We start from the raw sequence: 13,032 nt of genomic DNA, 5'->3' as shown, positions 1-13,032 counted from the left end.
TTCTTAGTTTCATTTTCGTTTATATCGTTATTCTTCAATGATATACAAGTCTATCATGAACGTTTAAAAATTTCTTATTTTTCATGCGTGAGGAATACTAGATCGTAGTTGTATCATGGGAGTCTTACCAACACCCCCCTTTTGATTCCCTTTGGACGTTTCTTGGGAATGAATACCTCAAGTTGCCATGAGCCAACATGTCAAACTTAGTGGAAGAAAGCCATTGACTTTGACTTCTCTTATTCCAGCCCTGTCTTGCCTCTTAAGCCACAGGAATTGAGTCAAAAGGGTCGATATTTCACATGTTATTCTCTGAGAATTGGCACAAAGATGTCTTGGTATGGGTCATGCACGACATATTCCCGAAGAGATGTTGAAACAAAGTTGGAAAACTTAACAGTCGACTTGAAGCTTTTCGGGGAGGTTTATCCGTAAAGGGGGACGGCCAATTTTGTGTGCCTCTCAGACTCGACTTTAGCTTTGCTGATAATGAATCCTCGCCCCACCTGACAAATTGTTGAAGAACAAAGAATATTGTTTTCTGGACGTAATCAGCCAGAACAATGTTGAGAGAGAGACGGAAAAAAATTAAAAAGTTAGATAAATTCAGACGGCAGGAAAATGGTTTCCTATATACACACAGACAAAATAATATTATCAGTTTCATTTTTTTAGATAATTGATAAATTATTATAAAAAATATTCATATATTATTATTACTTTAATGATTAATTAACTATGATGTTTAATGAGTCTAAAGTAAAATTTAAAAATATATATATAGTATTATGCTCTGTTTAATGATTCTAAAGTAAAAAATACTTAATATATGAATATTTTGCGTTGTCAAAATTATTCATTAGATATTCCATATAATATTCTTGCAAATTGCAAATAAATATAAGAATAGTTAGCTCTATCTACTTCATTTTACAAGAATAAAAAAAATAAAATTAAGAAATATTATTATTCTATATACTTGGGTATGGGATTTCCAAGAACTATTTTTTTTTCAAAAACTGTGGGGATCATTTAAGATGACAGCTTTATTTTTTTCAATAGAATAATATAATTTATTCTTATCAAGTAGGGACAAAGCCAAGGTGGGGACAAGCCACCCTCAACACATTTATGGCCGGCCCTTCAATATGAAATTTCTAACTCCCTCTTTCCTTTAAGAAAAGATTCACCTATTGATTAGGTTTGGAAGTTCAACGTCTTAAGAACTGGGCCTTCTTATGGGCTACTAAGATCCAGATTGTTACATGGGTTGTAAATGGTAACTCATTAGTCATCTGGGTATGCCTGGTTGAGTTACGTTAGTGGTATAATTGCACAAATAATAAAATAAATATCCTAAAACATAACAAAAAAAAAATAGGGTTGTAATTCAGGAATCCTAATTTCAATCTTTTCCAATAGAAAATTCAAGTTAAGATTCAGTAATCGATACAAAAACTCAAAACTCAACTGGAACTCAGATTTTCATTTTAAGATGTTCAATATATGAAAATAAATGTACAAAATGTGATATTTAAAAATATAAAACAACTTGACATTACATGGAATAACAACTGGAATTGGTTATGCATTTCTTGAATGGATGCCGATTAGTATTGTTTTAAACATGCTAGAAAACCATTATTCACCATTCTTTAACTTGTGCATTTTTTTCTGATTTTTTTTTATTTTATTTTTTAGATAATCCAGAGGTAAACTTGAAAGTGCGACAATGTCACCCAACAGCTGACTTTGTCCAGGAATTTGATCACGACCCAACAGCCAGCTTTGTCTAATAATTTGACCACTACGGACGCATTCCTTGCCTGAAACTAAACCGGGGCATGCTTGAGTTTAGTGATCAAACTCTGAAATGTAGCCTGCAGTCATCAGTCTACCACAACAAATTCATCCCGAATACATTGAGTGCGATAACTTTACTAAATATTTCGGTATATTCCATTTCTCTAAATCCCAAACATAAATTTGAATGAAATAATTGATTTTCTAAATCCAATTTGCCAACAAGTCATCCCAAAAAGCAGATCATTTAATTATCAAAAGTTAACAGAGCAGCTAATAGTGCCATAAGTTAAGAGGAAGGATGAAACAATAAGTTTTACAAGAAATCTTGAAGCATTGCTTTGAGCTGCTGTTACTTGAAGTATTTAAGTGTTGAGACTATAATAACTGGTACAAAAATTCCAATGATGGATCATTACACCAGTACTTCGTCGAACCAGACTAGATTTAGTCCTCGTGCAAAGCCTTCATTAGGTACAATCTATTGAAACTCTGAGTTGCGACTCTGCAATTTTCATTGGAAGGGAAAAAGCTTCAATGCAAAACTCATTCAGTTTATAGGTTAAGGCATGCCAACTCCAAACACTAAGACAAACGATGTAGAGTAGCCACAAACACTAAATCCTAAACTATTAGGATCAATACAGAAAAACGACTGACACGTCCAAGGAGAACAAAATACAGACTTGAGCATTCACATGGTATAACTACATTTGCTTCAATTTCTTTGTCATAAAACTCCCTTTAATACAAATATCACTAATTTAACCCAAGTGGATGTTAATGAATATATTATAACAAGTAATTTTTATTATCTGTCATATGTTATTGAACCATTATCTCTAGTCAAAAATTATTTAGCTAACACAATAGATTTTTATCTTGTGTTAAATTTGATTAAACAAGAAAATTATAAACTAAAAGAGATAATTGAAAAGAAAAAAAAGGATGCAATACAGATGAACTAAATGGAATGTGGATATAATTTATTAATTTACCATTGAAATAGAGTGAGTTCATGAAAGCAGGTAGCAAATCAAGTACAAATGAATCGCTTTTGTTTGGATTGCTGAGAAAAAAATTGTCAAAAGATTTACTTACCCATTAATTTGGTTGCAATAGTTCGATATTTGATTTGTAATGAGGTAGCTATCTACACGAGATGGCTCAAGAATTGGTTTGAAGATTGGATTTGCTGGATCTTCCTCTGGTAAGGGCTCTTCTCCAGCTGCTTTCCGTGCCATGTTCTCCACTCTACATATTAAAAGACAAATATTTTGTCACCATAATTTAAACTTTACTTATATGATATCAATAAAGAACACGGCATTTATAATATAAATTTTACTTATCACTGATTTAGTGGCCAAGTAGCACATACTGATCCAAGCATTTGACTAAGTTTTGAGTTTAGAAAGTGTGCATGCACCTAAAAATCCTAGGTTCTGAAATCTGTCCAACCAACCGTCTAAGTTCCAACTATTGGATATGGGATACAATGATTCTATTCCTCTATTATACTCTAGGTTATATATTTCTTTACATGCATGTCAAGTTCCTTGTTAAATATGGAGGGCCAGATAAATTGGCCCTATATTGTTGACTGAGGTTTTTTTATTTAGATTCACAGCTCCCCACCAACAGTTACCCTTATTCGATAAGGTTTTAATTAGATTTTAACCAAAGTAAGTAAATTTGAACTCCATGACCAGGCCAATAAATTAACTATTAATTGTAGGAATCAGGGCAGATCAATGATTAGTAAATTCAAAAGTTGGAAGTAACTGGGTTTAATGGAAGCTGCAGTGCTTTTTCTACATGATTTGTCAAAACAAATATCATATTGGCTCACAGATCTAAGACACTTGAAACAGAAGATAAGAACAAAAAACATATCAACTCTTACATTTCTAGCAGAGATAGTTTTAGGATTTTCAAGAAATTTAATAAATAACAAATTCGGGCAGATCAATGATTAGTAAAGCGATCATAGATATGCAATTCAAAAGTTAGAAGTAACTGAGTTAATTTGAAGCTGCAGAGCTTTTTCTATACAATTTGTCAAAACAAATATCATAATTGGCTCACAGATCTAAGGCACTTGATACAGCAGGTACGAGACGAAAAAAAATCAACCTTTTATACATTTCTAGCAGAAATAGTTTTAGAATTTGCATGAAATTTAATAGATAACAAATTCAAGATAGATTAGAAAACACTTAATTGAATTTTTCCAATTAGTTTGAACTTATTGTTAATATTACTGCTGATGGCATTTAGTTCACATATCATATAGGCATCTCTATAGTATTCCGCTTCTATTTCCTAATGTCAAAATATATTTCAGACACTAGTTAAGTGAATTATCAAGACCCCGCCATCTATCACACTGAGAAGTAAACAAAGATGAAATATGTTTTTTAAAGGAAAAAAAATCAACAATACTTGGGTAAACTGATTATCTACACATCCTCACCTCCGTTTTTGAAGCCATGTTTGTTGTTGTGCTTGTTGCCTTGAGAGGTTCCGGTAATAGTATTGAAACTAAAAGAAGGAAAGACAACTTTGAATGTAAAACCTTCTAGATAAAATAATATTAAATTATTGTCAAAGCACATCAAACCTTATTCTGTTCAGCAGAAAGATCTTCCATGCAATCAATTAAAAACTCCAAGTTTCTCTCCATATATGGAGCAGTAGACAGTTTCAGGCGATCATAATCACACTGTTACACCATCAGCATATGCCTTTTAGGCTTAATAAGTATGAATAAAAACAAACTTGAATAATAATATTCATAAAGTCAGAGATAGACCTGTTTAACAGGTAGCTCGGGCTCCAATTCTGTCATGAATGCACTAGCCAAAGCAGAATTAGAAACTTTAATCTGTCCAGCCAGCAAATAGAAATAATTAGCACAAGTAATCAAAGGTGAATGAAATACATGTTAAAGGACATCTAACTATCTGTCATCAGCAATGACGTGTAGGTAAAAAATAAGCAGAGTTAAATTTGCAAAAACAAGCAATAGCATATAGGGGATGGTAGCTTCAAGTGACGAGCAACTCACAGGTATCTCCTCAAAGATATCAACCCATGACAAGTTTTTTTCCCTCAACCTATAAGCAGAGAATCAATAGAAGGTAAACAAGAATTTAAAAAATAGTTACAAACTTGACTAACTTGGAGTATAAAGAATAACATACTTCTCCCCAGTAAAGTTATTATTGCGGTAAAGATCCATAAAAGAATCTGTCAGTTTTAAAGCCTTGAGAGCTAATACACCTTGAGCAGACCTTGATGGATCATATACAATGCAAACACATCTTCGAATATTCTCCTATACAAAGAAAGGCATTTGTATAGCCACTGAATAACAAGCACCAATCACTAATTCAACCAAAAATAAAGAGGTAAGCTATCAGCTTAGAGAGAATCAATCAAACAAATACAGCTGTTCCATTATGTGTGGAATCTGCATAAATGTTATCCTCTAGATAACTCAGGAAAAAATTAATGTCAAATGGCTGGTACTAATGGATTTAGTCTTGCTTATGATAAGGCTTGCAAATGGCATTTCTCATTGCTGGAATTGTTAATGATGCAACATCATGGAGGCTCAAGGGTACAATTGGAATATGGGGCTTTCTGTACATATTAACACAATATGTTTAACTGATAATTAGTGACACTGTTTTAAACACTGTTCCATGTTGGCTAGCAGACTGACCACCATGATCCTTTGAACAGTGCCATTGTTTTAAAAACAAATCATTAGTGACACTGTTTTAATAATTAGCACCATTGTTTTAAAAGCAAATATTGTTTTAAATGCCATTGAAATTTGCGGCTTGTTGTGCATGTCCATCTCCGCCAACCGACTGAGACACAGGAAGTTCCTAATACCCCACCATGATCCATCCACCTTCCTTCCAAGCTTTGCCCAAGTCTTACACCCTCATCGCAAATTCTATCTGATCTTCTTCCATCACAAGCTTTGCACAAGCTTGTTCCTTCATCGTGAACTCAGCCAAAGCTTCCTCGTCCTTCACAAGCTCTGTCAAGCTTCCTCCTCCATCACAAGCTCCACTCAAGCTTCCTCCTTGTCGCAAGTTCCACCCAAGCTTCTTCCATCGCTTGAGCATCTTCCACCTTTGTCACAACATCCAGTGAACTAAGCTCCTTTTGTGACTCCCCACCAAGCACAAGCATCTTTGCTACTAGCTTGCAAGTTGCGAGCTCATTGGGACTTGCTTCAATGGCCTAAAACCTCAAGTATGTTTCCTCCTTTTCTTCCTGCCTCTTCTTCTTTTCCATCCTCATCAAAGCAACAGATATCGAGAGAAAATGAAACGGCAAAGTGCTGAAACTATATCATTTTGGCCCCTATCCAAAACTTTGAAATAGATCGGGACTTTAAATCTTGATTACACATAAATTTATAATGATGACCTTAATATTTCAATAAAAACTTAAAATATTTATACCCATTAAACTATACTAATAGCACTAAAATAATCAGATCAATAGTTACGTATTAATTATAAAAAACAATTGAATCAGATCAATAATATTCTGATTCTTGTTTAATATCAACAATGATACTTATAAACGATCACCATACCATTTATTTATCCTATTATAAACAGCTTTGTTTATTTTAAATATCACTTAGATTGTTTGTGTTATCACTACCAGTCACATCAGTTTTTCAATTCTTATATAATTTATTATTAATATTATTGTTCGTAAAAATTAATTTTTATATATTTGTCTTAAGTAATACCTACTTCAATATTAATATTGACATCATCTTTTCAATTCTGATATAATTTATTATTAATATAATCATTCATGAAATTTATTTTTTATAGTAATTAGTATTTATTTCTCTTAGATAACACCTATTACTAATTTGATAATAATAATATTTTAATATCTGATTAGTATTATAATATTATTGTGGTTATTTTTTAACATTAATACTAACATAATATTTTTAATAATTTCAGCTCAATAATACATGTTGATAATTTTTAGATTAGTAATGATTTATTATTTGACAACAATTGCACATCATATTGTCAAATTCATATCATTAGTTATAATAATAACTAATGTTAATTGATTATGATTATTTAATTATACAATAATGTGACGACATTAGTTTGTTATTATTAATATAACATCATTTATCTTTTATTATTTTTTTATTTAATTTCACCAATTCAAATCAGACAGATCAGACATGATTGATACTTAGTTTTTGAACTTTCAATGCAGATACTGATATTTACATCCCATGCCTTTAAGGCCCAACTTTCTTATTTTCTGCTACTGAAAAACAAGGAGCAATACTTGGACTTCTTTTATAATTTTGAAACACTGATAGACTTCAAAAAGTATATAGAAAAGACAGCAATAGTTAATGTGCATCTGCATTTGTAAGTTGAATTTGGTATGATTACAATGAAACCTTGCAATTCTCTCTATATTTTCATCCCAATTGAATCCATCTATAGCACTATTTGCAAAGGATGCTCTTCTTTGCATATTCATAAATTGGTTTATCATTTCAACTTCTAACTTGTTACGGTCAAACTCAACATGAATAATGGTAGCTAATGTTTGTATGGTTCATCCAAAATGACAGAGGAAAACATCCTCAACTAGTTGACATTCAGAGATTCAGGGTATCCTGTACCATATAAAATCTTCCAAATGTCAAGTATAAACAATAAAATCTCATGTCAGAAATCAAGGACACTTTAAAAAGAATATCTGATATCTGAATAAACAATTGCATTAGATGATAAATTACATGATTAATTATCTTTGCACTACCTGGTAATTCATGAACGTTTCAATCAGTTCCACAGTCTGAAATGAACCCATTAATGTGGACTGGTACCTGCAAATAAAAGCCAATCAAAAGACGAGAGCTTATAGAATACAGTAGCTGCTAGCTTCTATCAGCAAAAATTTTCTCTGAATAAAGTAAATGATAGATGACTGCAAATAATGGGGCAAAGAGAGATATTAACAAGCAAACTCTTGAAGAGCATATGTAATTCCATCTATAAGGATCCACAAATTAAAACCATTACAAAGACACTTCCGTTCCAGGGTGTTTCTTTCCCTCACCGATTTAAAATAATTTCCTAAGCTTTTCCTCTCAATATATAAAGTTTATATTGAATTGTATTGCAAAAGTATTGTGAGCAATATCTTAAAAATCAGATAGCTGCAACTATTTAAGACATCTAAAGAAATGGGTACCTATAAATCCAAATTGGTAAACAAATTTAATGATTATTTTCTTTTGACTAAGAAAAGAGCAATTTTTTATGCATAAGGTCAATTATCTAGATGGGACAGTTCAGCCTCAGTTGGGAGAATAACCCTCTAATACAAAGGTATTCTCAGATATTGAACCTCAAAGATTTGGCATTAGGGAACAAATTTGTGTTTGGCAGCAAGCTAGGATTGAACAAGGAACAAGATACTTTAGTTCCAGTCTTGAAGGCGTAATGTTCACAGAAAACGTGTATTTTAAGTCCTTGCACAATGGCTGTTTGGCCATTGTTAGCCAGGTCCTTTGGTGGAAGCTTATTACATCAACTTCTTTTTCCAATATCAAGCCTAACAAGATAGAACAGACTTTTCATAAAATATCTTATTGAGGATTATGTTGAAACACCTCACTATACTCAAGGACATTATGCTGACAGAACTTATATTAAAGAGATCATTTCAAAATAGGAAAGATGAAAAAAAAAACAATCCAGTGCACGAAACTCTCGCCATGCAGGTCCCAGGAAAGGATCTATTGTACACAGTCTTACCCTGCTTTTTGCAAGAGGTTGTTTCCAAAATTCAAGCCATGACCTTTTGGTCACAAAGCAACAACTTTACCATTGCGCTAAGGCTCCTCTTCCAAAATAGACAAGATGAACATTTCTTATTATTTAATGCGCAAAAGTGGCATCAATTCTCACCATATCAATACATAACATAAAGGTATAATGCTAGAAGAACTTAATGCAATAAAAGATTTATTAGCAGATTTCATGAAAACAAAGGCAGCTTTAAGTTACATATAATTCTGAAATTTGCTACTTCTAATATCTGAAAAACAATAACATACCATCCTACTGTGTTATTATCCACATTGACTTCCCTTAAGCATCTCATCATCTCCAGTTGATAGTTGGCTCCATCAGCTTCAATCTCCTCATCTTCTTCTCTTATCTAAGACATGTTCATAATTTCATAAAGGTAAATCAAAAAATTAAAACACCATAAACGTCAGCATCAGATACAACCAAAACGTATCTCTTCATACCGGGAAAGGAAAACAATTTGTCACTTCAAGTACACTTCCAACATCCAACCCAAGCAGTTGACCTGTGACTAGAGATGGCAAGAACTCATTGCAATGCTTGATTATCTTCAAGACAGCCTGCATGATATCCAAACATCATAATCAGAGAAAAGCAATGCCTATTTCAGGATATGTATCATGAACTGTTAGTGATCCAATATCAGAATGGAAATGAAACATCAAGAATGACCAGTTTATAGGACTATTTACTGAGGTTCTAACTTATGTTATGGTCCCGAGTGCAGAATCAAGTCACAAGTCTAGATCCAGATCAGTACTTGGTCACACAACATGTAAGAGGGAAGGGAGGGGAGAAGACTTGTCCTAGACATAGTCCAAATTACTCAATTTTTCTTCTCCCCTTTGTTAATAATAACACTCCTTATATAAGGAGTCAAACATGACAAGATTCAAAAAAGGTCAACCATAAAGGAAAGAAGGAATCAAAAATAGAAAAGCTAATTAGGGCATTATTTGCTTCTACTGTAGCAGTAGTTAAATTAGGTCATTATTTGTTTTCTACTAATTAGACAATAGCAAATTTATTTGTACTATAGTAGTAGCTAATTAGGCCGTAGCTAATTTGCTTTCAACTATAGCAAAGTCCAACAAAGGAGTCCACCTCGGCATCCACATCATCACCCCCTCCACCATGCTAAGCTTGTCCTCAAGCTCGAAAGCGAGGTATAACACCACTATGGAGGGAAATTTCTAAATCCACTTCCCCCTCTTCCTCACCTTCCCTATCATCATCAGGCACTTCAATCCAAAACAAGCGCTTATACTTGTAACCTATGGAGTATGACTCATCACAATTAAAACAGAGGCCCTTGGCTCTCCATTCTGCCATCTCGGCATGAGTTAGATGCTTGAAGAATGCAGCAGGTGGAGTCTCCTTGCTGATGTCTCCCATTGTCTTGATCTTCGCCAAAGGAGGGCATCCACTGCTAATGTTGAGCTTGGTTGTGGTCCCGCCCCAATTTGTGCACAGCAAACCCCTGCCTTGATGGAAGCAATGCTTCCGTTCTAATGTCCTGGCCATATTCATTGCAATAACCCAAGTTTTCAGGCTTCTACAGTTCGATGTCAATATGGAGATCTTCAACTAGCCCGCAATGAACAAGTCAACTTGTTGCTGTGGTCAAAGGTCCGAGTTCCGAGCGAGGTGGAACTGGAACTCCCGCTGATAGTCTTCTATCAAGCCTGTCTGCTTCAGATTTGATAGCTCTCCCAGAGGATTGTTGCTCATAGGCGGCCCAAAGCAGATATGGCAATGGTTTTTGAATTGCTTCCAAGTCATATCTGACTCTTTCTGTTCCATCTAATCAAACCAAAGTTAGGCTTCCCCTACCAAGTGGAAGGCAACAAAGCCAACCTTGTCAGTTTCTATGGTCCTTTGGTTGGCAAAGAATTTTTTGCGCCCTTTAATCCAGCCCTGTGGATCTCCTTCTCTGGAATAGGTGAGAAACTCCATCTTCGATTACCGCAGAACCAGGGTGCTGCTGATTGGCAGTTCTGACCTCCAAGGCAATGGAAGGGCCACACTCCACGCTAGTAAGGTTGTTTGCGGTGGGCACCGGCCGTTGTCTTGTCTCTTAACTGGTACAAGATAACTCAGCCATTTTCTCCTCTCATCCTCGCTGGTGGTTGGTAATTTGCTCTATGAAAACTTGTTGTGAGGTCAATCTTTCAATGAAGGCATCGAGTTTGGATGTGATAGGATTCTTCACACCCATGATCGGCTCTGATACCAAGTTGTTATGGTCCCGAGTGCAAGATCGAATCACAGGTCGAGATCCAAATCCGTTTGGTCATGCAACACGTAAGGGGGAAGGGAGGGGGAAAGACTCATCACTCATCCTAGACAGAGTCCAAATTACTCAATTTTTCTTCTCCCCTTTATTAATAATAACACTTCTTATATAAGGAGTCAAACATGACACGATTTAGGAAAGACCAACCCACAAAGGAAACAAGGAATCAAAAATAAAAAAGCTAATTAGCTCATTACTTGTTTCTACTATAATAGCAGTTAAATTAGGTCATAATTTATTTTCTACTAATTAGGCAATAGCTAATTTATTTCTACTATAACAGCAGCTAATTAGGCAGTAGCTAATTTGCTTCCAACTATAACGACATCCAACAAAGACGTACACCTCGATGTCCACATCAACTTAAAACTAATATAAGAGCTTTAGGTTTTTAATTGTATTATTTACTGAAAAACTAAATAATGCAATGTTGGTTTAGCCTTGCATTTACCCCATTCACATGCTTTACAATCAAAACTTGCATGTGTTACAAAAAGGAGCAAGATGTGATAGTTTTATGGCATTATATTATTTTTCTGAATGTATAACCAGAGTACTCTCTCTTTTGACAAGAGAATGCTTAAAAGCAAACATTCATCTTATTTATTTGTTTAAATGGGAAAGATTTCTGTTTTTATTTTCCATTTCTTAGAAAATAAAATCCGAAAGTTGAAAATAAGAAATTAAAAAAACATTTAGATTTATTTCTTTACATATTTAAATTATTTAGAGGTGAATGATGTGATAACTATTTTTATTTTTATTTTACTTCCTAAAAACTACTAATTGAAAATAGAAATTTTTCAGAAACCAAACAAATTTGAACAACCATTCCAGCAACATCTCAAATCAACATATCAGCCTAGATGAATGCGTTGTTTCAAAGCAGCTTTTAGATTACAATAAATCTGAGAGACCAGCTATACTACTTTTATAATCCTTGTGATGGTAAAACCATTCAGTTTTTTAGACTAGTTACTATCAAATATTTGTAGATGAAACCTAGGACAATATAAACATATAAAAAAAGAACAAAAATGAATACAAGGTTCATAACCCAAAAATATTTCGAAAAAAATCCCTGACCATTAAATCCCATAATTATAATTCTTTTCTTTTTGATACCGAAAGCTCGTCGATTTCAGATTTGAATCAAATTTTGTCCTCTCAAAAAGAAGAACATCAATCTTCAAGATGGGAAAAAAAACACAAAAAAAAAAAAGTTTAAGATATACCAGCCCTTCAATCTGAACAACTCGCAGAGGGGGCGCAACCTCCTCGGAGGTGGCCGCCGCTTGAAGGAAAGAACGACCCATGGCTGCCAAAATTTAAAACCAATGCAAAACGTTAAAACAGACGAGAATCGAAAGAGCAAAAGAAATCATCCAAACAGATTGGGTGTTTTGGATAAACACATGGAATCAACAACAAGAGAAAGTGGAAATACTCACTATTCGCCATCAAGTAGTATAGGGCAGAGCGGCGCGGCGGGAAGACGAGCAGCCTTCTGAGGTTTCGTGCAGGTTAGGGTTCGCCTTACATCAGCTGGCATTAATGACCTTTTACAAACAGGAAACAGCCGATTCTAGGGCAAAAGTCCAGCCCAATTTCCGTTGGAAAAAAATGCGATGTAACAACATATTATAGATGTTTTTTTATTTAAAATAACAGTGTAATCGAGTCGACTCATGTTCTTAAATATTTGAGTTTAGCTTGTTTATAATTGAATCGAGCTCGAATTTTATTTAATAAATATATTCATAACTCATGAATTTATTCAAATTTTTATCGAGCTTAAACGAACTTAATAAATATAAATTATAAATTTAAATATTCATTAAAACTAAATTATATATTTAAAAAAATTATAATATTCCTATTAAAATAATACAATTTTATTCTAATAAATAAATTTAATATATTTATCTATATATGTTTTATAAGTAAAATGTAAAATCTATAAATTCAATATCAAAACTATTATTTTTTTATTTAAAAGTTGATTCATGAGCTTAATGAACATGTTCACGA

At 33.6% G+C, this 13,032-nt stretch overlaps 1 protein-coding gene across 1 annotated transcript; it reads right to left on the bottom strand.

Moving 5' to 3' along the window:
• Positions 1-2,032: 2,032 nt before the first annotated feature.
• LOC122041053 (eukaryotic translation initiation factor 3 subunit H-like) lies at positions 2,033-12,609 on the bottom strand. Its single transcript, XM_042600593.1, has 12 exons — positions 12,453-12,609; positions 12,237-12,319; positions 9,149-9,265; positions 8,951-9,054; positions 7,648-7,714; positions 5,010-5,143; positions 4,874-4,922; positions 4,619-4,690; positions 4,427-4,528; positions 4,280-4,347; positions 2,905-3,057; positions 2,033-2,308 (listed from the first exon to the last, which is right to left on the bottom strand). The coding sequence occupies exons 1-12, from the start codon at positions 12,460-12,462 to the stop codon at positions 2,251-2,253; spliced, it is 1,017 nt and encodes a 338-aa protein (XP_042456527.1). The 5' UTR covers positions 12,463-12,609; the 3' UTR covers positions 2,033-2,250.
• Between the last annotated feature and the right edge of the window lie 423 nt (positions 12,610-13,032).

The sequence above is a fragment of the Zingiber officinale genome, chromosome 2A (genome assembly GCF_018446385.1).
Source record: "Zingiber officinale cultivar Zhangliang chromosome 2A, Zo_v1.1, whole genome shotgun sequence".
NCBI lineage: Eukaryota > Viridiplantae > Streptophyta > Magnoliopsida > Zingiberales > Zingiberaceae > Zingiber > Zingiber officinale.
Note: the sequence above shows the minus strand (reverse complement) of the source record. Positions and strands in the feature narration are given on the sequence as shown.

Bases quoted from the DNA above. Each gene is read 5' to 3' on its own strand.
- LOC122041053 (XM_042600593.1), bottom strand. The intron at 9,266-12,236 runs GTATATCTTAAA...GATATCATGCAG, and splicing joins TTGTTCAGATTGAAGGGCTG to GCTGTCTTGAAGATAATCAA. The intron at 4,691-4,873 runs GTGAGTTGCTCG...CTGGCTGGACAG, and splicing joins ATATCTTTGAGGAGATACCT to ATTAAAGTTTCTAATTCTGC.